The sequence below is a fragment of the Bufo bufo genome, chromosome 6, assembly GCF_905171765.1.
Source record: "Bufo bufo chromosome 6, aBufBuf1.1, whole genome shotgun sequence".
NCBI classification, from domain to species: Eukaryota; Metazoa; Chordata; class Amphibia; order Anura; family Bufonidae; genus Bufo; species Bufo bufo.
Genome location: NC_053394.1, coordinates 299,308,678 through 299,336,534, shown reverse-complemented (window position 1 = coordinate 299,336,534; position 27,857 = coordinate 299,308,678). Strand labels below are relative to the sequence as shown.

Sequence of the window (27,857 nt, the reverse complement as noted above, 5' to 3'; positions counted from 1 at the left end):
TCCTTCAAGAAGAACAAAAAGGAGGATCCCGGCTGCGCGATCAAGTGGATGAGGTGAGTTATGTTTTTGCTATTTAACCATCAATTGACATTATACTAAGCATTCTGTATTAAAGAATGCTATTATTTTCCATTATAACCATGTTATAATGGAAAAAAATTAATTAAATGGGGTCCCAGGTCATACATCCCTTGTCTCCTTAGCAACCATGTGTGAAAATCGCACCGCATCCGCACTTGCTTGCGGATGCGATGCAATTTTCACGCAGCCCAATTCATTTCTGGGGCCTCCGTTGCCTGAAAAATGTAGAATATAGAACATGCTGCGAAAATCACCGCTCATGTGCACAGCCCCATTGAAATGAATGGGTCCGGATTCAGTGCGGGTGCAATACGTTCACCTCACGCATTGCACCCATGCAGAATACTCGCCCGTGTGAAAGGGGCCTTAAAGTGACCCTCCAGTGTTATCTACTGACCTGTCAGAAGATGGCGATCTCTCCCCCTTTCACTGATTGATAAGATATGGTGAAAACACAGTGATTTTAATTTTTCTATTTTTAGCTAGGAGATCACCAGATTTATGCCCATTCATGCCTGCACAGATTTTATACGGAGGCCCACGGAGTCCCTACTCCCACAATAAGATTTTTGCGCAGCACTGGCCAACCATCTAATGTGTATAGGGGTTCTCCCACCTTTCCCTCTCCAGGGAAGGAAGGATCAGGCTGTTGGAGTTTAACGTGTCCAGTCCAAATGATTTTTTTTCTCCCAATGTAGATAAGCCACCACCAGAGGTCTCTGACATCGTTTTATTCCACTTTCCCCACTCACACCGCTATCTGCGACTTTTCCCCACTCACACCAGGTCTAAAACTGTAGGTGTGGCATGGGCATGCAAGAGTCGACATGCCCGTCTCATTTACCATTTTCTGCCCCTGGTGTGGAACATCGTCTAAATGTGAGACCGTTATGAAGCAGTATTACATTTAGAACTGGCGCTGGAAGCGTCAAAGTTATGGGGACGCCGGAGCCTCTTCATAACTTCGGCGGAAGTTCCTCGAGCTATGGGCCTTTATGAAGACTGGCGTCTAAAACACCGGTCTTAATAAATGTGCCCCTAAATTGCTCACCTATGAGTATGTCTTGTGCTGCCATATGGTGCTACTGTACAGTATTATAGATATATTCTCCTCAGGCAATGTTTCTGGGAAGAATACCTCTGCAATATTGTCCAGTAGCGCAAACTGTATATGGAAGTACAGTATGACACCATAGACTGCTACGGGTGTGTATTACGGCCATATAGCCATATGTCTGAGCCCGTTGCTATAATATATATATATATATATATATAGTCCTTAGTATCTATACCCAGGAACCACAATGCTCAGTTTGTGGGTCTGTTATTTTTTTGGGGTCTCCAGAAATAGCGCCACCCTTGTTCATTGGCCATAGCTGGTATTACAACTCATTTATCGAGTAAAACTGTAAAATGTACGCATTTATATGATGCCCTTCAAGTGTTTCTGTGTAATGAATAGTACTTATATATTTTTGTGATTAATTTTTTTGGATCTGTATCTGTGCACAGGGGTCTGATTCGGTCCACATAGAGCGATGGTGTGCCGACCTCTATAAATAGGTGCACTGTATGCTGAGGGGCCTCGTTCTCATGTCCTAGGTGAAGTGTATCACTGCTATGTACAGGACTGTGTACGTTGCACTAGTCACGCTCCCCTTATAAATTCTGTATGTGCCATGCCGCAGGGTGTCGGCCGTCACGGCTTCTTCTTTTTTTAACAGGACTTTGAGAGATTAGGTAGTGACTCAGGATCAACTGACAATTGGGCTGAGGTTATGTGAGGACATTAATATGATCCGCTGGGGGAGGGAGATGGCGGCCACATTTCTGTATTGTGTTTTGTGTAAATATCCTGGTGTATTGTGTGAGGGGTTCCTAATAGCTGCCTCCATAATAACTCTGCTTGGAGCTGTTCTAGTGTACAGATGTAGCAGAGCTGAGTATGTTTGGTGCAGTAGGGTTGAGTTTGTAAGTTGGTGGGGATATCACAGTTTGATTCTACTAAGGTGGGAAATTAGATATTGGGCTGATATTACAGATATTGGGCTGAGTTCACATCTTCCGGAGGCTCCACCTGTGGCCTTCCTTGCAGATTCCATTTAAAATTACGAGGGAAGAAAAGTCTTGCATGCAGGACGTTTAAATTCGGAAAAACGATGCTGAATCCAGGACTTCCGCTATTTTCATTCTTATCTAGAACAGAGCAGAACGATGGAACTTAATGGCAGTGATGTGGACATCGCCTCATATATATTATAGATGGACACGAACATAATTTTTGTCCACAGTCAATCCGCATTTTTTGCAGCTTGGATACCGACCCATTCACTTCAGTGGGGCCGCAAAAGATGCAAAAAGCACACCGTGTGCTGTCCGCATCCGTATGTCCTATCCGTGGCATCCGCTAAAATATAGAGCATGTCCTATTCTTGTCCGTATTATGGACAAGGATAGGAGCGTTCTATTATGGGCTGGATGTTCGTTTCTGAAAAATGCAGAACGCACAGGGCCGGTATCCGTATTTTGCGGAAATTTGCGCGCGGACAGCAAAAACGTCTAGGGCCGTGTGCGTGAGCCTTTAGAGTGATGATAGACGGTAATAGATAGACATTATAGATACGAGATGAATAATAGAATATAGCTAGATATACAGTATATTATAGATATTATGGATATTAGCCAGATAATACATTACATATCAGATAATAGAGACATATTATGGATATTAGATGGATATATAGATAGATATTATGGATTTTAAATATTATGGATGTGAGATAATAGATATTATAGAGAGTAGATAGATAATCAAGATATTATAAATATTAGATAATAAATTGATATTATAGATAGATCTTATTGATATTAGATGGATAATAGATTGATATGATATATAATCGATATTATAGATGTTAGGTACATACATAGTATATATAATAGATATTAGGTCATGAATATATAGATGGATGTGTGGACATTCCATGTGTTGATTGCTGCATATATTGACATTAACATCCAATTTAAATGACATTATCATAAGGGACACCTAATGGTATTAGAATTCTAAAGCGGTCCCCACCCGGGGGTTAGATGCCCTTGTGCCACTTACAAACAAGGACTGATGTGAACAGAGGCCATGATGCCCCAGGGATATCCGTTTCCCTGCACCTGCTCCTGTGGATTCGGTATGATCGCAGTATAATATTATTACACTTGTCAGATGCGATTAGCTCTGCTTCACAATTAGCGCGGACAGTAATTAAGACCCATCCTCTGACTCATCAGTGTTACCCTCAAGTTATAGACGACATCAGAAAAAATGTTCCTTTGTTTCCATCTCTTTAATTGAGCGAGGCCTAGGGAGGAAGATCTGCACATTTGTTATCCCTGTTGTCAGAAGTGGCGTCCTTTAGTTGTGTGACTGCATCCACGCTGTAATTAGTCTTCTTGTATACGTTTTTACTATATGACTCCCAAACTTTTTTTTTTTAGCTGCTGAAAAGCTGTTTTTTAAGCTCTTTTTTTCTGAAAAAGAATCATTTGGCGCAGCTGATCTCTGAGGGAAACTGACGCGGGGGAGCATCCTCTCTGATCCCTGTAAGGGTGCTGCCGCATGTTGGTTTTGTATGCAGTTTTGAAGCCAAAATTAGGTGTAGATCATAAAAAAAAGGACTGACAAATACAACTTCGCTATTTTTATAAATCCATTTCTGGTTTTGGCTTCAAAAACTGCATAAAAAAATCTGAATGTGTGGCAGCGCCATAACGCACAGTAGATCCAGCTGGCGGCAGTTGAAGGATGGATCTGAGCATGTGTGACCATAGTCTTCCAGCTCAGTAGGTGGACATGCACATTAGTATGCAGTTGAACACCAGGGAGCTTATAATGAAGTAAGGATCTTTGTAACAAAGTAAGGCTAGATTCATACCTGTGGTTATCCTCTCCGGCAGGCTGTTATGGCAGAGAATGGCGTGAATCGGCCGGACAAAAACCGCTGCGTGCATATTTGCCGGGTGGCCGCAGGATCTCTGCCGCACTCCATTCTAGTCCAGCAGGCAGTCAGCAATATGTGGAAATGCTGCATCCGGAGAAGACAGCTGCAGATGTCAAACTAGCCTTAAAGGGGTTATTCTAACCCTATAACGCCCCCCAAAATGCCCGGGCCCCTCATACTGGTCATACTTACCCCGCTAAGGAGGGTTGTCCCCGTCGTGACCTGCTATTGGCTGCTCCCTACCGCTGCTGGATGTTTTGAACGGCGCAACGAGGCGAACAGCGACGGCCGCGCGGGCATCAGAAGCAGCGGGGTGCCAGGGAGCAGAGTAAGTATGACCAGTATGAGGGGCCTGGGCATTTTGGGGGGTATTATAGGGTTGGATAACCCCTTTAATTCCGAAAATAACTAGTTTTCATGGTGCCTTATAAATAACTAAATTAAATAAGTAATATTAAAGTAACATATAATGGTGGCATAATCCCTTTTAACTAGTCAGTGTCCTGCTTAAGGCCTCATGCACACGACCGTATTTTGTTTCCGTGTCCGTTCCATTTTTTTTGCGGATAGGATGCGGACCCATTCATTTCAATGGGTCCGCAAAAAACGCGGACAGCACACCGTGTGCTGTCCGCATCAGTATGTCCGTTCCGTTGCTCCGCTAAAAAAATAATGCATGTCCTATTTTTTTCTAGTTTGCGGACAAGGATAGGCATTATTACAATGGATCCGCAAAAAAAAGGATCCGCAAAAAAACAAACGGATGCCATACGGAACGTCATCCGTTTTTTTTTGCGGATCTGCAATTTGCGGACCGCAAAACACATACGGTCGTGTGCATGTAGCCTTAGGCCAGTGATTCTCAAATAGTGGGGCTCGTTCAGGGCCGGCCTTTGGGGTGTGCGAATTTCTTCTGTATAATGCAGGCAGGCCGGGCGGCCGGCGCGTCCCTCAGTGATGTCACGTGCCTGCGCCGCCTGCTTTATGAATGAAGCAGGCGGCGCAGACAAGTGACGTCACTGAGGGACGCGCCGGCCGCCCGGCCCGCCTGCCGGTATTATACAAAAGAAATTCGGATATACGGTACTATTAGGAGTGAGGGGGGCATGTTTAATAACTTTAAACGGCGGCGGCGGGCACACGGAATCTGTGGATGGCACAGTTAAGGGGTGGGGGTCTGTGGATGGTACTGTTATGGGCTGGGGGGGCACTGTGGATGGCACTGTTATGGGGTGGGGGGTCTGTGGATGGCACATATATAACAGTGCCAGCCACAGATCCCCCTGTAACAGTGCCAGCCACAGATCCCCCTGTAACAGTGCCAGCCACAGATCCCCCTGTAACAGTGCCAGCCACAGATCCCCCTGTAACAGTGCCAGCCACAGATCCCCCTGTAACAGTGCCAGCCACAGATCTCCCCCATAAGTGTCTGTCATCCACAGATCCCCCCATAAGTGTCTGTCATCCACAGATCCCCCCATAAGTGTCCGTCATCCACAGATCCCCCCATAAGTGTCCGTCATCCACAGATCCCCCCCATAAGTGTCCGTCATCCACAGATCCCCCCATAAGTGTCCGTCATCCACAGATCCCCCCCATAAGTGTCCGTCATCCACAGATCCTCCCATAAGTGTCTGTCATCCACAGATCCCCCCATAAGTGTCCGTCATCCACAGATCCCCCCCATAAGTGTCCGTCATCCACAGATCCCCCCCATAAGTGTCCGTCATCCACAGATCCCCCCATAAGTGTCCGTCATCCACAGATCCCCCCATAAGTGTCCGTCATCCACAGATCCCCCCATAAGTGTCCGTCATCCACAGATCCCCCCCATAAGTGTCCGTCATCCACAGATCCCCCCATAAGTGTCCGTCATCCACAGATCCCCCCCATAAGTGTCCGTCATCCACAGATCCCCCCCATAAGTGTCCGTCATCCACAGATCCTCCCATAAGTGTCTGTCATCCACAGATCCCCCCCATAAGTGTCTGTCATCCACAGATCCCCCCCATAAGTGTCTGTCATCCACAGATCCCCCCCATAAGTGTCCGTCATCCACAGATCCCCCCATAAGTGTGTGTCCGATCCACATTTCTTTCTTTTTTTATTCTCTTATACGTTAATAAGGATACAGTGTTATGCAGAGGTGTACTTATAACAATTTTATAGAGAAATGATACTATTTACAGTCGCACGGGGGGCACAAAATGTTTTCTTCTTCCTAGGGGGGGCATGACAGAAAATAATTGAGAAGCACTGCCTTAGGCTGATGTACACAAAAGATACCCTATAAGGGCTCATGCACACAATACATTTTTGTTCCACATCCGATCTGAATTTTGTGCAAGTTGGATGCGGACCCATTCACTTCAATGGAGCTGCAAAAGATGCGGAGAGCACACTCGTGTACTGTCCGCATCTGTATGTCCGTTCTGTGGCCCCACCAAAAAAAATAAAAAATAAGAACATGTCCTATTCTTGTCTTTTATGGACAAGGATAGGACAGTTCTATAGAGGTGAGGACGTTCCGTTTTGCAAAATGAGGAATACACACGGCCGGTATCTGTGTTTTATCTGTGTTTTATACCGCAAAACAGCCATCAATCGTATGCATGAGACCTAAGGAACCAGCCATAAAATCAGAGTCATGTATAGGTACAGTGGGGCCCTGTCATGGATGCCACATTATACCAACGTGCTTAAAGGGGTTTTCCGAGATTTTAATATTGATGGCCTGTCCTCAGGATAGGTCATCAATATTAGACTGGCAGGGTCCTAACACCCCTGCCGATCAGCTGGTTGAAGGGAAGGCCGTGCTCCGTGCGAGCGCTGCCTTCTCTTCATTGTTTACCTGCTCGCTGTCGCATCCGCAGCAGTGAGCAGGTGTAATTACACCTAAACCGTCCCATTCATTTCAATGGGACAGCTCGTTCCTATTCAAGTGTACAGGAAGGAGCCGTCCCATAGAAGTGAATGGGACGGAAGATGTACCGTAATTAAACAATGAAGAGAAGGCAGCGCTGGCAGAGAGCGCGCCGCGCTTCCCTTCAACCAGCTGATCAGCGAGGGTGCCAGGTGTTGGACTCCTGCCAATCTGATATTGATGACCTATCCTCAGGACAGGCCATCAACATTAAATTCTCGGAAAACCCCTTTAGGATTGTACAAAGCCATAAATATGCCCATGTTTGTCATCCCTCACGCCCAGTCTTAACAGTTCTGTGGACACAGGACGACCTCGGGCCTTCTATATAGTTAGACAATGGCTCGTGTTTTATGTAATACGTCCAAGTAAGCTGACAAAAAATACTGCCCCTTCAAATACATTTAAAGGGATCCCTAAATGGAATTATTCTAAGCAGTTCTAGCTTTCTTTCTGGGAAAGTTACACTCATTGGGCTCCTATGGACGTTGTCACCCATCTTTCCCAGACTCCTGAACACAAGTATGTACTGTTGTGTAATTAGATTTCTCACTCTGGAGTAAAGGAAACCCCTGGGGGATACGTAATTGCCCCCATCGTTTCTTATGTCAGTAAATCTACTGATCCTGCCTATTTCCGTGTATGGCTGTGGTATTTGCCATCTCGACACACTGCTTCCAGGGCAAAGGTCAAGCAGCAGACGGCTGTAATTATGGCTTCCCATTCTAGTCTGGAGACTTGGGCTGCGTTCACCTGCTATGATTTTCCCAAGGTTCAATTATTATGATTGCGATGACTGAGCCTCCGTGTTTTACAGTGGAAGCTGTTATCATCGACTGAACATTTACACTCGGCGAGACGGAAATGATAGGATTGTACTCGGAATCCTAGAATCTACACTAAAATCTCTGTATGAACCACCAGTCATGTAGCAGAGCTGAGTCTGCGGCAATAAAGTGCAGTACTATGAGAAGCCACAGACCCCAAGCGTGAAATTGTGACCGCTCAACTCAGCTCAGCTACATCTGTATGGATAGGAAGCATTTATATAAAAATATATGATGTGTCGGCACGATAATGGTGATCAGATCAAACTTTTTTAGTGGGCAGATGCGTTTTGAGATTTCTGACTGTCGTCATGGGTAAAGCCGTCATTTCTGTGCCCCCCCCCCCATTGTTTGGAGCAGTTGCCATAACAGTGTATCTGATAAGGAGACTGGTATTAGTGGGAGCGCGCCGCGCCTCTTCTCTTTGTATCCCTTCCGCATAGTAACATAACAATGCTCACTTTGTCATCCCCTCCCCCGCCCCCCATCTGCTTTCCATTCGGACCCCAATGAAGTTGGGGATTTGCCCAACTGACAAAAAAATCTGACCTTATTCGCCCTTCTGCTGGGAGAAGACGAGCTTATCATGTATGGCCGCTAGCTCCTCCACTTGCACACCGGTTGTCACCCAGCTTTTCTCATATTCTGGCTCATGCACACTAACGTATTTTCTTTCCGTGTCCGTTTTTTTACATTTTTTATGTGGAACCATTAATTTCAAAACGGAAGTTACTCAGTGTGCATTCCGTTTCCGTATGTCCGTTACGCAAAAAATAGAACGTCCTATTATTGTCCACATTACAGACAAGGATAGGACTGTTTAATTAGGGGCCAGCTGTTCCTTTCCGCAAAATGCGGAATGCACACGGACGCCATCCGTATTTTTGGCGGACCGCAAAATACATACGGTTGTGTGCATGAGCCCTTAAAGGATCTTGAGATGTGTCACTAACTATACATAGCTGCCGCTCAGGAATCTGGGATGGTTGGTTAAGAAGACTCATCATTACCGATACAAATACCATCTAGCAGAGGTGTAGCTAAGAGTCCTGGCCAGAGTCAGCCAGATAGGCCATTCAGGAGACTCAAATGGTTGATAACAACCAATGTGGCCATCAGTACAAATTGCTTGTGATTATCCAGCTTTCCCAGTGTCCTGAATGCCGAATTTACCGCTGACCACTGTAATAACCATCAGCAGAGAATATAGATGACGAGTATAAAATCGCGCCATATTATTGCCCCCATTCACCGTTATGGTGGCTGCTAGATGACGATGACGCTGAATCAGTGCTCGCTGCCGGGGAGACACAGACTTGCCTCTGACTCATTTCTGTTTCCGTTGGTATAAATGACGGCTTTTTACTTTTTCCTTTCTTCAAATAGGAATCGTTTTCATGAATATATTCAGATCTGTCCAGAATAGCTGTGCCTCATTGTTTCCTGCTACGACACTCGGGGGACCCGGTAAACCCAGATATTTGGACAAATTTCAGCAATCGGCCCCAATGCTAAATTATTCCAGAATCAAATCTGCTACTTTGTGTGGTTTTTCCATTGCGGTCGTTTTTCGCTGAGTCTCAGATGTAGATTTAATAAACTGAACAAAAATATAAACGCAACACCTTAGGTTTTGCTCCCATTTTGCAGGAACTCAAAGATCTGAAACATTTTCTACATACACAAAAGACCCATTACTCTCAAATATTGTTCACAAATCTGTCTAAATATGTGTTAGGCCTCATGCACACGACCGTTGTCGTTTTCCGTTCCGCAAATTGGGGTTCCGTTGTTCCGTGATTCGTTTCCGTTGTGTTCCCGTGTGTCTTCCGTTTTTTTTTGGAGGACCACCAGAAAAAAAGGAAGGAAAAAAAAAGTGTAAGACAGGTTTGCCATGCAAATGATAGGAAAAAAACGGACGCGGATGACAATTGGGTGTGCCTCCGCATTTTTTAGCGGTCCGATTGACTTGAATGGGTCCGTGAACCGTTTTCCGCAGACAAGAATAGGACAGGTTATATTTTTTTGACGGACTGGAACCACGGACGCGGATAACAAACAGTGGACTATCTGCATTTTCAACAGCTCCATAGAAATGAATGGGTCCGCATCAGATACGCTAAAATCGGCCGAACGGACGCGGAAACAAACAACGGTCGTGTGCATGAGGCCTTAGTGAGCACTTCTCCTTTGCTAAGATAATCCATTACACCTCACAGGTGTGGCATAAGGTGCTGATTAGACAGCATGAATATTAGCATTAGCCTTAGGCTACATGCACACGACCGTATGTGTTTTGCGGTCCGCAAATTGCGAATCCGCAAAAAAAGGATGACGTTCAGTATGGCGGATCCGTTTTTTTTTGCGGATCTATTGTAATAATGCCTATCCTTGTCCACAAACTAGAAAAAAATAGGACATGCACTATCGGAACAACGGAACGGACATACGGATGCGGACGGCACGCGGTTTGCTGTCTGCGTTTTTTGCGGACCCATTGAAATGAATGGGTCCGCATCCTATCCGCAAAAAAAAAACGGATCGGACACTGAAACAAAATACGGTCGTGTGCATGAGGCCTGGGGGGGGGGGGGGGGGGGGGGGAAGGGGTTGGCCTGCAGTTGTGAGGCCGGTTGGATGTACTGCCAAATTCTCTGAAACGCCTTTGGAGACAGCTTATGGTAGAGAAATGAACATTCATTGCACGGGTAGACATTCCTGCAGTCAGCATGCCAATTGCACGCTCCCCCAAACGTTGCGACATCTGTGGCATTGTGCTGTGTGATCAAACTGCACATTTCAGAGTGGTCTTTTATTGTGGGTAGTCTAAGGCACACCTGTGCAATATTCATGCTGTCTAATCAGCACCTTGATATGCCACACCTGTGAGATGGGATGGATTATCTCGGCAAAGGAGAAGTGCTCACTAACACAGATTTAGACAGATTTGTGAACAATATTTGAGAGTAATGGGTCTTTTGTGTATGTAGAAAATGTTTCAGATCTTTGAGTTCAGCTCATGCAAAATGAGAGCAAAATCGAAAGTGTTGCGTTTATATTTTTGGTCAGTGTATATAATGTGTTGGCGCGTTCATAGGCTTAGTAGTAGTACAGTTACCAGCAAAGAATCTGAGATTACACAAATCTCATGTACACTTTGCGGATTGTTTCTTTGCGGAAATTGACCTGCCGTGCGGATTTTACCCTTTTCAATGGAAGGGTGAGATCTGTGGCAAAACCGCATCTAATCCACACCAAGATCCATAATTTGAAATTGCAGATTTTGGTGTGGTTATGGTGTAGAAATGCTTACCTGGCTCCCTGCTACCTGCTCCGCTCCTGGTACCCACACTGCTGCTTCTCCCCGTGCGCGGATGAAAACATCTGGTTTCGGGGGGAGCCTCCCTAGCATCGCGGGTGACATTAGGGAGACTCGTCCCCATCTGCCATTGGCTGCTCCCCCCAACACCGGATGTTTTCATCCGTGCACGGGGAGAAGCAGCAGCAGTGGTGGTGCGAGAGCAGGGAGCCAGGTAAGTAGATTAAGTTTGAGGGGCCCAGGCATATGCGGGACATTTTTTTGTCTCGGATAACCCCTTTAAGCCACGTTCCCTTGCCAGACGAGTCTCATAAAAAGTCTAAAACAAAAAATGTATAAAGCACGTGTGACAGTATTTTTATTTATTTTTTTCGTAACTGGTGCCAGAATTCTCCCAAATTTTGATTGGTAAATCTCCCCTAGTATTCAGTAAGCTCCTGTGCTTCCTCTAGTGGTGGCTGTGGGCAATCAGAATTTATTTTTGAGCTGCACAACTATGCAATGTGTTTGGAGCTCGGTATCAGAAAAACGATGTTCTGACTGTTATAAAGATATTTTAGAATTTTGGACCTAAAAGTGACGTAGTGATAAGAGGTGGAGATTCGCCAGTCCACAGGCTGTGTGGTATAGGATCACTGCCCCGTTCATTTCAGTGAAGATAACCAGCCATACCAGACACAACCTGTGGACAGGTGTGGTAGAAGTGAGCAGTTATATCTTTGCAATCCTGGACAACTCCTTTTAAAGTGACCTCACTCTCATTTTGCAGTTGCGGGGCATCATGTTCAGTGATACAAAACCAGCAGCATAGATGGTTCCTATGGTCCACGGTTTCCTTTAAACATGTACTCACTGGTAGGCACCCCGTATATATTCATGGGTCCCCTATTCCACTACAATTTGGCTTCCTATATGATTTTTCTTAAAGGAGTTATCCCATAACGAATGTAAAGTATGAAAATCAGACATCACATAGTGCATGACAGTCTTTTTCTAATAAAGCTAGAACCAACCTTGTACCTCACATGGATCCAGAGATCTCCTCATTCATTTCTGTGGTAGATTTATATCAAGCTGACAGCTCAAGGGGAGTGTCTTTTCTACTGCAGATAAGGGGGCGTGTCCATGCTCTCCCTATCACAGCTCAGGAGGCAGTTGAAGGATGAAACTGAGCATGTGCGGCCTTCTCAGTGAGCAGGACAAAGAAATAATAAAAAGAACAAACAGCAGGTGGCGCTATACAAATGCATTTTATTGAATAACTCACTGGCTATGCTAAATTTTTAATTACACGCAGTTCTAAAAGTATTCAGATCTAGGCTGGTTTGAAAAATATAGAATACGTTTTGTGGGACAACCCCTTTAATGATATATGCTAGGTGAATTAGATTGTCGTCATGACACAGGGCCATTCATAGGTTTACTGTATGCAACCAAAGAATACATGTTTTTTATGTTTAATGTACAATAATCTCTTATTCTTGTCTTCTTTTTTTTTTTCTCTTCAGCTATTGAGACCCAGAGCACCAGTTCGGAGGAAATTGTCCCCAGCCCTCCCTCCCCACCACCTCTCCCCAGAATCTACAAACCCTGTTTTGTGTGTCAAGACAAGAGTTCTGGTTATCACTATGGGGTCAGTGCCTGCGAAGGTTGTAAGGTAAGCAACCACTGAGTCAGTGCAGAGTGGTGGTCACATAAATGATTTACAGTAATTACATGGCAGTCACAGCATGTGACAAAGTCCCATACACATTAAAGGGACACTAAAGCTGAAGCCTATTTGCTAACGTTCCCTGTTATCAGCCATGATGGCTCCTTACAGTGCACCTTAAGGCTATTAAGAAGGATTGCTGAGGATCTGCTTTAGTGGAGCAACGTAAATCCCAGGTCATCACTTTCCTAAATGCCCAGTGACACACACGTCCTAGTATTGTGACCCGCAGCAGTACAGATACCTATAGATGCTTACGTCTGACACCTCTTACCGTCCAGCTGTGGTCCTATTCAGCATGGATAAGAGGTCCTTCCACATAGGAGGAGTCCGCCTGCTCCCGCTGCAGTGATGTTCACTCAGCATGGTACGTGGAATCACAGGATAGGGACACAATGGTGCACAGATTCATAATGGCTCCATATGTTATCTGTAGGGGTGCACCACCAATGAGGCCAGGTGAGGCGATCGCCTCAGGTAGGGGCAAGAGGGGGCAGCAGAAGGGCCATGGGCAATGAGCGCTTTCATTGTGGCAAAGGGGTTAGGTTAAGAAATTGGCATTGAGGGGGGGGGGGGGGGATCGCTGTTTCAGTTCTCACCTCAGACAGCAGAAAGGCTAGGTACACCCCTGGTTATCTGTAATGAGATTTGTCACGGTGGCCTTGTTCAGGTTGTCTCGGTTCAGCACCTGCAGATTCATCAAATGCAGGTGGAAATGTATACATCGTATGTATATGTAGTGTGATATATACTGTATCTATTACATTGTGTGACATTGCATTACTTGGATACTACGTGTATTAATATACGGTGGGGCATTTTGCTGCACTGTTGGTTGTTTTTTGTCAAGAACACGTATACCGCCCAACAGGTGACATGGAATAGGCCTATCGCAGCATACTTTGCCCATAGGCTTTTTCAGTTTAAAAAAAACAAACCTATAATGTGGTGTATGGTATTTTTACTGGATGCGACATCTGCTGCACTATGCCATACAGCAAAACCCCAATAATAGAAGAAGAGGAATTAGGCTGGAGCTCTAGGAATATTATGAAGTCAGTATGTGACGGCATTACCATTGTTTACATGCAAGTACCTCGGGGGGAGTTTGGCGTTAAGAGCTCATTTCTACTAACCTGTCAGTACAAACTGCATTCTCCATAAAATTCTGGAGCATCATTTCTGGGAACTCTCCAATGTGCCACTCCACAGAAGAATAAATACATTGATGCTTGGGTGTTACTGTTCCACTTGTCAATGAAGCAAGTTCCAACACACTCTGACAAGGGCCAACCGATACTGGCATATCAGTCTTTGTAGGGACATTAACAGGAGGAATGGTAACGCCCAGTTGTCAGATTATTCATTTTTCTCCAGGTGGAATAACAGACGGACCCCACACAACACAGAATTATAGCGATGCTCCAGAATATTAATTTCATGGGGAATACACCATATTTGATGAGCTCCGCTCTGCCTTGATCTGGCCCTGTGCTCTGCATGCACACATATTTTCAGGTATTATTTAAGAAAACCCCCCTTTTTGTGCTTATCAGCCAGTGGGGGAAAAAAAAAAAAAAAAGTGTTTGCCGATTATGTCTTAAAATGAGTGTGATTTCTAATATTACAATTGCTGGTGTAGAGGTGGATTATATGTAGATAACAGTTTATGTCGCGGTATCTTCTCAGGGTTTTTTCCGACGCAGCATACAGAAAAACATGGTGTACACGTGTCACCGAGACAAGAACTGCATCATAAACAAAGTGACGCGGAACCGCTGCCAGTACTGCCGGCTACAGAAATGCTTCGAGGTTGGCATGTCCAAAGAATGTGAGTGAAGTGTACATACGTCCGATTACTGAGTTTTTACAGGAGTCAATTTCGTAGGGAATTTGTTTTTGACCGGCCCTTTATTGGGGTACGCTGGGTGAGCCGATCTGGCATGTACTTCACCGTCTGAAATCCTAGTGAGTGACCTAATTCACCCATTGTATTCTGTTGGCTGGCAGATTGATGCATTCATTTCTACTAATGATTGTGAATCCCCTATTCATGTGGGACTCCCATTCTATTAGCCAAAAAGCAGACTCCCCATTGATTTCAATGGTGTGAACCTGTCAGTTTCTTCCACTAGTGAAAACAGAACACCCCCACTTGTGCTCAGTTCATTATAGTGGGACCCTTGAAATAATAGGCATCTCTGTTCGGTTGGTGTACCTGCATAATACAGTATTTGTGACACTGTCCAGCACCACTTCTGTAGCTTTGGAACAAATCATTGTCAAAAATTTGACTTCATTAACATGCTCCACAGACTCGGTGACAATAGAAGACCTTCATCGCAGCAATACGGATTCTGAAGGTAGCCATACACATACACAGTACATTCTGGAAGCTGGAACAGCCGATTTTCAGCACTTTCCACCCCGACCATCATAACAATCGCTGACCGATGGCAGATATCTCTCATCTCTCATTCTAAATGACAGATCTGCATCCCATTCATGAAGGCCACAGATCAAGGCACAGACTGATCATTTTGGCCCAATTGTCGTGGTTCAGAAAACGTCCATCTAAAATGTATGGCCAGCTTAAGCCGTGCTCCTACCTGTCCACACTGTCACCATAGTCAAAATACAGCATATGCCAATTGACTGATCAAGAGCAGTGGGTACCAGGCTCAGACTGGCCCACAGGGGAACAGGTGAATCCCCCAGTGGGCCCCTAAGCAAGGTGGGCACTTAGTCCCCTACTCCCTGCTCAAGTGGCACATGGCAAAGTAGACTGACATATAGTTAGGTTGGCTGAGATGCTATACAGTACATTGCCTATGCCCATATAAAAAACTGGGTAGTGTGAGCAGGTAGTATATGCATATAGCTTTACAGTGGGCCCCCAGAATTACTTTTACTGGAGGGCCCTAGGTACCCCAGTCCGACACTGGTGGGTACTATCCTAATCTGTGTCACAGTAATGCCCACACAATCTGCCATTTTTATTTTAATTGTCTTCTTAGCTAATTCTTTGAATTCAAGATGCCAGTTTCTGGTGGACCACCCTACTGCCACAAACAAATCCCACTCCATCAGTACAGTCGGTTTGGGATCATTTAGCCAATAATTTGGATGAATCTAATGGAAAATGTGCTGAACCAGAGTTCATGAAAACTGGATTTTTTAATCAGATTTTAGCCTCAAGTGCGACCTATATGGACTATATACAAAGCTGTGTGTGTAGAAAAATTATAAAAAAATTAAGAGGTTAACCAGTGCTCTTTTAGACCCATCAGGACACATTTTAAGGCCGCCAGCAATCTGTCCTAGGATATGAGCAAGACTGGTTGTCACCACTTGCAGAGCTGCGTAGGGAAGTAAAGGGGCAGGACCTCACTACATACTACACTCTGGTACTTCTATATACTTCATATGGGTGGGTGTTCCTGTCAGGCTGCCCAGCCATGATGGCGTATCATAGGCAGGTTCACATCATTACCACCTATTGTAGAGTAGTGTAGTGAGCAGTGAGGCCCCGGCCCCTTACCCTCCTAGGCAACTCTGAAAGTGTAGGCAGCCAGTCCTGCTCGCATTCTAGGACAGGTTGGAGGCGGCCATTTTATATCCTGGAGAATCCTTTTAAGTTTGTGTGAGATAAGAGTGTTAATCTCTGCCACGATGTGCTGGAATAACTTCTGCTCCAACATGTAATCTTTTTCCAGTCCTGACGTGGAAAGCATGAAGGGTTGGCTAGCAATGAGACCTCATTCTTTGTCACGTTACTTGGACCACAGACCGCAGTTTCTAGCAGTTTCTTTATCATTTCATAGAAGCTGTTATCTCCAACATGTCTGTATTATCTCCATTGCCATATACGTTTATGTATATTATATCACTGTGGATATCAGCTATTCAGAACACGTATGAGTCACTACATGGGGCTGACCATGTAGTAAGATATCACAGCCTGTATGTGTGTACATGAACAAGACAGACCTTGTTTCCTAGCCCCTGGTCCATGGCTGTAGATTAGTCTCACATTGGTCAGGTCTAGGGATGAGCGAACTTCTGTTTTAAAGTTCGGCGTACAAGGTTCGCGTTATCTAAGAATTCCATTATGGATTCCGCTACCATGGACCATATGTTATGTTTCATGGTAGCGGAATCCATAATGGAATTCTTAGATAGGCTGAACCCAAACCTTGTACGCCGAACAAGTTTGCTCAACACTAGTGAGGTCTTCAAGTGATGGCCAAACTGGAGTTAATGGCAGACAAGTAGTCACACCGTCTATGAATCCTGCCTAACACTGGATATCAGAAGGTGAAAAGCACAGTATGTATCGGTCTACATTTCATACACAGACTGAAGGAGAACTTGGTTTGTGCTTTCTATTACCAGCTGTGACTATTTATATCGGTTAAGACCTAGATCTTATTTTGCCATCCTGTAATCCTGTATTCGGAGGGAGAGCAGATGACATTTAATGCATCTACATGTCACTATTTCAGATCTGTGATCTTTAATTCTTCCCCTTCTCCTCCTCCAGCTGTACGCAACGACCGGAACAAGAAAAAGAAGGATCCCCCAAAGCCTGAAGTAACAGAAAGCTATGTGCTGAGCCCAGAGACTGAGAACCTGATTGAGAAAGTGCGGAAAGCTCACCAGGAAACCTTTCCTTCACTGTGTCAGCTAGGCAAATACACTACAGTGAGTGGCACCCTCCTCCTGCATCATCTAGTCCAGCCAGAAATATATTATGGGCAGAGACATAACTCGAAGTCCCAATGCAAAATTTGTCACTCCTACCATGTGACATTTATAATATTGGTATCTTCTTATGTGGCAGAGGGGCTGAGGTCCCCCTCAGACACCAGGGACTGGGTGTAATTGCAAACGCCTTCCCCTCTAATACTAAAGGGCCCTTTACACCGGCAGAGAATCCTAGAGTTTATAGGAAGGCTCATTAGCAATTATCTGTCAGTGTAAATGTACCGCTGATTACCCGATGAACGAGCGAAACGCGGGTAATTCCATAGTTTGTGCATACACAAAAAAAATCGTCTTTTACCGGCAGCAGATGGTGCTGAGTAAACATGTTCTGCTGCCGGCAAAGAACAAGTCAGTGTGGATTAGAACGATGGCAATAGTGATCGCTTCCCTCCATACTCTGGAGGAGATCGCTGCATGTAAATACACCGGTCTCCTCCACCAGCGAGCAGCAGATTGTTGGGAAGGAGCGCTTCCCTCCCAACAATCTGCTGCTCTTACGTCCCATGTAAAGGAACGTTAAGCCTCTGTTTATGGGGATCTCCCAATATCTCTGCAGTGTATTAAGCACCTACAGCAGAGGACACCCCCTACATTGTCATATATCAGCATGAAAAGTGAGAATACTGGACCACAGCACATAAGTAGTGTGTAACAGTGTCCGCAATCTGTGGGTGTACACCCTTGAAGAGTGGCAAATTAATACTTATGCCCATCTACTTATATTACAAAAATGAATGTTTATCAGAGCATATGTCAGTTATTATCATAATCCAGTATTGGATTGGGGTTCCTTGGGCCCACCAGAGGAAATGTATTCTTGAGTTCAAACCCCCATATAAGTGTAATAGGCTTTGATTAAAAAAAAAAAAAAAAAAACACCTAGTGAATGGCCCCAAAGGAAGCTCCAAATGATTTTTTTTTTGTCTCCTGGACCTTTGGAGCCCTGTATGGTATCAGAGCCCAGGCCTACCAGAGGATCATCTGGTACTCAGGTGGGCCAGTCCAACACTGGCATAATCCACCATAGTATCTGCACCCATCTTTACAGGGAAGGACGGTTCATTTACATTACACCTTCCATTCTCCGCAGTCATTGCTTACTTTCTGTCTTTCAGAATTTCAGCTCAGAAGAGCGAGTCTCACTGGACATCGATCTATGGGACAAATTCAGTGAGCTGTCCACCAAATGCATAATTAAGACGGTGGAATTTGCCAAACAGTTACCGGGATTTACCACTCTCACCATAGCTGATCAAATAACCCTCCTTAAAGCTGCCTGCCTGGACATCCTGGTAAGTTCTGGTTTTATACCACGTTGTTAGTAGTAGTCACACGAGGCTCCTTGCCGTACTGTCACTACTCCCTGCGAATGTTCTTTTACAATGGTACAGTGCCAGTCGGCAAAAATCTACCTATCATTCTCTGTCGCCATCACACTGCTCAGCCTGATGGCATATTGCAGGTATGGGTCGCATCACTTCTATCAAACTCTGCTCTACAATTAGATAGCAGGCGGCCATTATAACACATTTCTGGAGAACCCCTTTAAGTATAAAACAAATTTATAAACAAGTACAATAAACATTACCTGAGGTACAGAGACTGCAAGAGTCAAGACAATTTAGGAGTAAAGGGGGATGGAGACGGTAGGTGAGGATAGAAACTACTTGGATGGTATTGTAGTGGCTGCAGGGGTATTGTAGGTGGTAGTCTTTCCTGGAAATTTCAGGTTGCTGATGTGAGTTCCATAGTATGAGGGATGCATGGGAGAAATCTTGGAGAAAAATTGTGTGAAGCGCAAGCAAGAGGAGAGCAAAGAAGGAGGTATAGGGAGGATCGGAGATTACATGTGTGGATGTATTCAAGGACTAGGTCAAAGTCGTAAGGAGGGGATTGTGGACGGCCTTTTGTATCATTATTAATATTTTGAATTGAATTTGCTGGACAATGGGGAGCTAGTGAAGGGATTGGCAGATGGAGGGGAAACAAGGGGTGAGGTGTATTAAACGGGAAGTGGAGTCGGGGATGGAATGGATTGGAGGCCACGGAGAAGGATGTTGCAGTAGTCTAGGTGTAAGATGATGAGGGCATGTACTTTGACTCAAGGTTTGAATAATACAGGTTAAACTTGAAAAATTAGAATATCGTGCAAAGTTCATTTATTTCAGTGATGCAACTTAAAATGTGAAACTAACATGAGACAGACTCATTACATGCAAAGCGAGATATTTCAAGTCTTTATTTGTTATAATTTGGATGATTATGGCTTACAGCTTATGAAACCCCAAAGTCACAATTTTGAGGTCCCCTTTGCTCAGGGGGTATGGGTTAATTAGCTGACTAGAGTGTGACACTTTGAGCCTAGAATATTGAACCTTTTCACAATATTCTAATTTTAAAGGGAATCTGTCACCAGGATTTTGTGCACAGAGCTGGGGACATGGGCTGCTAGATGGCCACTAGCACATCTGCAATACCCAGTCCCCACAGCTCTGTGCGCTTTTATTGTGTTAAAAAACCTTTTTGATCAATATGCAAATGACCTGATATGAGTCCTGTATCCGGAGATGAGTCAAGCGGAAAGGAGCCCAGCACCGCCCCGCGTCCTCCGAATCGGTTTTTTAACACAATAAAAGCGCAGAGAGCTGTGGGGACTGGGTATTGCGGATGTGCTAGCGGCCATCTAGCAGCCCATGTCCCCAGCTCTATGCACAAAATCCTGGTAACAGGTTCCCTTTAATTAAGCTGCATTAATGCAATTCCTTTTAATTTGCATTACTGAAATAAATGAACTTTTGCACGATATTCAAATTTTTTGAGTTTCACCTGTATTTTTGTAGTGTGGTTTCAATGACCGGGCAGAATCAAAGGCCCATGGCTATTGATTGTATACTAGAGAATAGTATAATGAAAGGTCGTCCTTTGCCTCGCATTTAATGCTCGACATATCTTCAAGGGGTTGTCCAATTAAGACAACTTAACACTGATCTACAGGAGAGAGGATAAGGCCGGTTTCAGACGAGCGGGTGTCATGCTCCGAACTCGCAGCACAGTTCCCGTCCTGAACTCCCAGCACTGCTGGGGTCTCATAGCATTATATTGATTTATGATGCTATGTAACCCTTAGAGGTTTGTCAGTGTTATCCAATACATTCCACAACTGTAAGGGTTACATACATCATAAATCAATATAATGCTATTTCACCCCGGCAGTGCTGGAAGTTCAGGACGGGAGCTGTGCTGTGAGTCCGCAGCGTGACACCCGCTCGTCTGAAACCAGCCTTGGTGTTTGACTATTGGGGCCCCAGCCGATCAAAAGAACGGGGGGACCCATTCTCTCCATTTGTATGGAGCGTCAGACATGCATGTGTGTGTGTGCCAATCCATTCAACTCTATGGGAACTATCTTTAGCAGCTGAATGGAGCAGCAATGCACATGTGTGACCACTGCTGCATTCCATCAGGGGTGCACAGGCCTTCGTTCTTATAATCAGATGGGGCCCCAGCAGTCAGACCCTCGGCGACCAGACATTCATCCAGAATAAGGGATAATTTGTCTAATTGGCACAACTCCTTTAAGCTGTCTGTACACTTAAATACCCAGCTCAGCTTTTTAATTGTGAGAAGTTGTGTTTGTCTCATGCACAATAATGTGGGCAGCAGCTGGCGGCATTGCTCTAGAGAGAAATCTGCACTCATAGGGGCACAGTCACACACATACATGCCATATAGCGCATCTGTGTCAGCATCTAGCACACTTATAGGATTATAAGGTTGTAAAATCAGGTTGCTATCAGGTCAATTGTTGCTTACGAAACCAAGCAGAGCCTGCCTGAACTGTACTGTCATCCTTAGTAACCATCTTCAATAAGCTTTTAGCCCAGTCAAGGGAAAGAAATGTAGATGAGCAAGCGATCTGTTTCCTGTGAGCTCTAGCACCCATTCTGCTGGCACTCTCTTATTACGTAAGTCCTATTGTTTCTTGAGGCTCAGGGCTATTATCGGACACTTGGAGGATACACTTGTATAAACTATTTACAGTTTGATGCATGAATGTTCCCTTCTTTGGGGTCAGTAGTGGTGTGGACACTCTCGCTTGCTTTCACCTTGTGTCCTATGCCCCTCTTCATTTACGCTCTCTCCATTCTTTTCTAATTCTTCCACATTCTGTATTGGTTTAGATCCTACGAATTTGTATACGCTACACACCCGACCAGGACACCATGACTTTCTCAGATGGCTTGACACTTAACCGGACACAGATGCACAATGCTGGCTTTGGGCCTCTCACAGATCTAGTCTTTGCTTTCGCCAACCAGCTGCTACCGCTAGAAATGGACGACGCAGAGACTGGTCTCCTGAGCGCTATTTGTCTCATCTCTGGAGGTAAGAGATCTAGAACTCTGTAGCTTCTGTGCCTTTCTATAAAAACCTTGATTATTAAAGCAGCCTCTGGGAAGTGGGATATCTTGACTGCTGCTTCCTCTCCCCTGCTGTCAGCACAGTGCCCATCCATTTTTCAAATGCACTCTTTGCTAATTAATAGCCAAATACTACCTTTCTCCCCTGGAGCCCATTGACTATAATGGGACCTGGCGGGAATCCGGTCTGTTTCCAGCATTAGTACTGGGATTGGCCGGACAAGAAATGTTGCTTACAGCTGTGGTGCGCCGGCGGTTTCTGACTATTCCTGGTGCAATGAACTCCGGCAGGGGAAGATTTTAGTGCTGGCGTGAAACTAGTCTAAGAATACACCTGACAACTACAACCACTGAGTTGTCCGAAAGAATATTCCTAGCAACCAGTCTCCGATTACTGCAGATTCCTGAAAATACATTTTGATGAAGACCACCTTAAAATTTCAACTTTATTTCAGCCGTTCTTAAAGCTCCCATACACATTAGTGTATTGTTGGCTGAACCAGCCAAGAAAGTTGGGTTAGGCCGACAGTCTAATGTGCGTGGGGAGCTCCCAACTCTCAAAGGTGTCTGACAGCGGCTTTCTCTCCTCTCCCCATTGAATACTTATACATGTTTGGCAACGCCGGGAAGTAGTCGGGGAAATGTGTTTGTCCGACAGCTATTGAATGTACACGGCCATCCTTACATGATCCGTAATAGCTATCAGCTACATTTCTAGTAAGAAATAAAATATATCCTATACAATTCTATACTACAAAGAAAAAATGTGGGGGATTGAGTCAGCACAACCTGTATATAGGTGCACATCACTATGGCGAAATACATATACAAACGGAAAATACAAATGTGATAGCACTCTGCATCCAGCACTCTGGGAGTACATTTTGGCCAAAGCGTAATAAGCCACTCACCACGTCAAGGTCGCCTCTATTGAGTGGTCCCTAACACTAGTTCCTACCTGTTTATAAGCCATGACAGCCACACAAAGTCCAGGGAATGGAGCAGGGCAGAGTGCTGGATGCAGAGTGCTATCACAATTCTATATTGCTGCTCAACTGTAGTGAAGTCATAATAATGCAGATTTGTCACCATATGAAGAAAAAGACATAAAACTAGTAGACTAGCAACACCAGGAGAAAGCAATGAATCTTGACATTTTGTACAGACTTGTAAGGTGTGGTTTTTTTCATGCCCCTTTAACTTCACATTATAGCTATTGAGCCATTGCAGTCTTGTCTGTAGCACAAATAGGCGCATTACTGCATGAACACTGTGAGTTATAAGGAGTCTTCAAAGGTAAATGGCCTCCTTTCCCACAAATGTAAGGAGTTTTTCTTTCTCTGTTTAAGGCCTCATGCACACGTCCGTATGTATTTTGCGGTCCACAAAAAACAGATCCGCCAAAAATACGGATGACGTCCGTGTGCATTCCGTTTTTTGCGGAACGGAACAGCTGGCTCCTGATAGAACAGTACTATCCTTGTCCGGACAATAATAGGACATGTTCTATTTTTTTGCGGAACGGAAATACGGACATATATTGAAACGGAATGCACACGGAGTAACTTCCGTTTTTTATTTTTGTGGACCCATTGAAATGAATGGTTCCGTAGACGCCAAAAAAAACAAACGGAACGGACATGGAAAGAATATACGTTTGTGTGCATAAGGCCTAAGGCTTTAAAGGTGTAAATGGCAAGTTTTATAGATAACCTATTTATCTGTTTGCAGATTTATCATACAGTATATAGCAAGGTTAGCTTTTGTAAGCAATCCAGTGGTAGTAAGTGAGTAATTAGCGCCACCCAGTGGTCAGTTGTGGCATTCGTGTTCTAACATGATCCTCTTTAATTTAGCACATATACGCTTTCTGTGACTATAGGGCCTCGTACATAAGATATCATGGAATAAAGCAGAGTTTTTTTAATCAGATCGACAGGACCTGGAGCAGCCGGATAAAGTGGACAAGTTACAGGAACCACTGCTAGAGGCGCTTAAAATCTATGTCAGGAGGAGAAGACCCAAAAAACCCCACATGTTCCCCAAAATGTTGATGAAGATCACAGACTTGCGAAGCATCAGTGCCAAGGGTGAGTGGTCAGAATGGTCAATAATTATATTGGCATTTTAGAAGTTAATGTATAGTTAAAGGCAGCTCCATCATTCAGACAGGACGCCTACTTATTACATGACGATAGGTGCAGTTGTTCTATGTGTGCAGTCTTCTTGTGACCTATGGGAGAAGCCATAGTGTTGCCTTGAATTTATGCAGCCATTGCCTCTGTGAGAAGTATACAATCAGACTATACTTGTTTGACGTACCCCATGGGTCCTCCAGCACCGTTTGGCTTCCTTAATAGAGGGTTGACCTAAGCAGGATAACTCCAGAGAGCAGTTAAGAAGACCATCTCTGACTCTGGAGGACCTGAATGTCCATGTAGCTTATTGATTTCAATGGAACCTTTCACTTCACCTGTGCTGGCAATACGGGGAACTTGCTTAGAGATTACAGCTGATGGCTGGGTCTCCTAGAAGTGCTACACCCTGTGATGAACTTATTGTATTGGGACCCTACTAGCAAACACTGACTTTTCAGATTGGAGCTAGTCCCATTTAATCCCATCCTTGTTGCAGCTAGGGAGCTGTAGGTGTCTCCCATCCAACCACATGACTTGAAGGTCAGATATGCCCCATAATGTCAGGTCAGTTCTGCATATCTGAGCGTAATGTGAATACATCATGTGAGTAACATTTCCCTTTAACTGTGCAGGTGCTGAACGTGTGATCACTCTGAAGATGGAAATCCCAGGATCCATGCCTCCTCTCATCCAGGAGATGCTAGAGAACTCTGAAGGCTTAGACAACAATGGAACGGCATCTCCTACTACGGTGCCTCCTACTCCTGTCCCCCCAGGGAGCTGCAGTCCTAGCCTTTCTCCCAGCTCCACTCACAGCAGTCCATCTACACAGTCACCCTGACCCTTTGCCAGCCAGCATGGCAACATGGCACAGAGACTCACCAGCTCATGCACAGACTTCTCTGCTACTCCTCACTTCCTACTTCTCTCAAACCGCTACTTTCTCTCCTTCATCTCCTTCATCCTTTTGTCCACCCTTGGATCCCCTTCACTGTACCATACTTTAACTTTCCACTCTACTCTTTTTAAACCTCAACCGGGAATCATCACTGTGCTATATTAAGTCTTGGGACATAGTCTCTGCAGGAGAGGGGATGATCCAGGCATGGACGTGTAGCCCTCAGTCCCCTCATTTCTTGAAGATTCAGCCTTGTGCCTCTGGACAGTACACGTCTCACTGGATGGAGAACGGACTCAAAAATAGATTTAAGATTGAGCAGAATCTCGCACTGTGTCCACGTGATTGGGGTGGGGGGAGCGGCCTAAGGGATGTCCTGAGCCCGCTAAAGAGGTGACCATGTAAAAGCCGCTTCACGCAGGAGAATTATGCTGGTTCATTAACTCCATTCACTGCCATTTTGCACCCCAAAAGCACTCTGCTTTTAAAATGGATTTTGCTGTTTTTACAGTAGTCTTTGGATCTTTACATAGGATAATACCTGTGCAGCTTGAGGAATTGTAACTGGAAAGACAATTATGCATTTTAGGATCTTATATAAATTGGTGCAAAAAAAAAAAAAAAAAAGAAGAAGAAGAAAAATTGTGTATATATATATATATTTTTGCTACTTCCCCACCCCACCCCTTGAGTCTATTCCATGCCGGAACCTTTTAAGATATTTTAAAATGTACGTATGCACATCTAGGCTGAAAATGATGGCTGTTCGCTTGGATGTTGGGCATCCTAGTGGGAAGCATCAACACGCTTTCATTACACAGGTGCAAAGTGTGTTTAATGGCAGAGTGCTTTCTACTGGGTGACATGGAAGTGGAGGGCCTCAATGGTCAGCCCGCTGCTGCTGACCACCCGAAAGGATTGAACTGCAATTAAATGGCTAGCCCTATTACTTTGGTACCTTGGGGACTGAAGCCATATCCATAGTTATTATTAGAGATGAGCGAATTTCCGCTTATGAAATTCGTTCACACTTCGTATGTTGGTAAAAGGTGAATTGCGCTATGGATTCCGTTACCGCGGACCATAACGGAATTCTATGACGGAATGCTTTTAGAGGCATTCCGTTATTCATTTTGTCATAATAGAAGTCTATGGGCTGCAAAACGGATACGTCCCGTTTCCGTTATGCAGGGGAGTCGTCCCCTGCATAACGGAAACGGGACGTATCCGTTTTGCAGCCCATAGACTTCTATTATGAAGGAATGAATAACGGAATGCCTCTAAAGGAATTCCGTTATGCATTCCGTCATTGAATTCCGTTATGGTCCGTGGTAACGGAATCCATAACGCGATTCACCTTTTACCAACAAATAAAGTGTGAATGAATTTCAAAATATGAAATTTGCTCATCTCTAGTTATTATACACCAGCTGCACAGTATCACTGGTTTTACATATTTTCTTTTAACCACTAGACGTTGCGATCTCCCTTACTCCCCACCTTATACCCCCTCCCCCACAGAACTTGCAGGTTTTTTTACACCTCTACACACCAGCAGAGGGGGAGAGGTGTTTTTCTTCGAAATTGGAAAAAAAAAAGAAAAATAAATAAATAAATGAGATGTGAAAGTTTTTTTATGTGAAAAAAAAGTTTTTTTTGTTTTACTTTGAAGGTTTTTTCCTCAAGTTTCTGTCTAACTTCTGCACAAACGTTTATCTTTATATTAAAACAAACTTGTTTGTTTGACTTCTGGATTGTAGCGACTATGCTTTCAGAGGCTGCTGACGTATTATCTAGGTCAGTGGTCGGCAACCTGTGGCCCTCCAGCTGTTGTTGTGCAAATTCCAGCCTCCCTACAGGTTGGAGACCACTGATCTAGACACTTGAAAGATCTAAGATGGCTGCTCATGGCATCCAACACCTGGCACAAGAGCATGTAGTCCTGTATTGATCATATTTATAGCTGGTAACTAGTTGAAGTGGCTCTGCAGTGACAGTAGTCAATAGCTGTATCCTGTCGCAACCTTCCATACTCAGCGTTGGACGGACTGAAGTGCCTTGGGCCCACCAGAGGAAATTATTCTGAACGCTCACCCTCCATGTATAGAGGACCTTAAAGGGGTTCTGCAGTTTGTTTTAACTGATGATCTATCCTCTGGATAGATCATCAGCATCTGATTGGCGGGGTCCGACACCGGGACACCCGCCGATCAGCTGTTTGAGAAGGCAGCGGCGCTATAGCAGCGCCGCGGCCTTCTCACTGTTTACCGCTGGCCCAGTGACATCACGACTAGTATCAACTAGCGTGGGCGGGGCTAAGCTCTGTTCACTTGAATGGAGCTTAGCCCTGCCCATGCTAGTTGATACTAGTCGTGACGTCACTGGGTCTGCGGTAAACAGTGAGAAGGCCGCGGCGCTGCTGGAGTGCCGCTGCCTTCTCAAACAGCTGATCGGTGGGGGTCCCGGGTGTCGGACCCCTGCCGATCAGATGCTGATGGATCTATCCAGAGGATAGATCATCAGTTAAAACTAACTGCAGAACCCATTTAAGGGTCCTGTTTTATTAGAGGTCCATTATTGTCAGAACTTGGGCCCACCGGAGGATCTCTGGTGGGCCTGTCCGACCCTGTTCATAGTTCTCACCTAAAGAGGACCTGCAATCTCCCTTGACATGTCTATTTTAGTAACTACTTGTATCCTCCATGGAATAATTGTGGAGCATCTATTCTTATGGCCCTATGTTGTGCCATTCTTTTATTATCCCTGAATGAATT

General features: G+C 44.7%; 1 protein-coding gene across 2 annotated transcripts in view; it reads left to right on the top strand.

Annotated features, from left to right (window-relative positions):
• Positions 1–25,556, top strand: part of RARA (retinoic acid receptor alpha) — a 127,699-nt gene extending 102,143 nt beyond the window's left edge. For both annotated transcript variants that reach the window (XM_040434576.1, XM_040434577.1), the window contains 7 exons: positions 12,657–12,805; positions 14,549–14,690; positions 17,403–17,563; positions 18,742–18,918; positions 21,808–22,012; positions 23,979–24,137; positions 24,818–25,556. In XM_040434576.1, coding sequence (XP_040290510.1) covers positions 12,657–12,805; positions 14,549–14,690; positions 17,403–17,563; positions 18,742–18,918; positions 21,808–22,012; positions 23,979–24,137; positions 24,818–25,026 — 1,202 coding nt within the window. In that variant the 3' untranslated portion in view covers positions 25,027–25,556. The remainder of the gene's footprint in view (positions 1–12,656; positions 12,806–14,548; positions 14,691–17,402; positions 17,564–18,741; positions 18,919–21,807; positions 22,013–23,978; positions 24,138–24,817) is intronic.
• Positions 25,557–27,857: the final 2,301 nt, after the last annotated feature.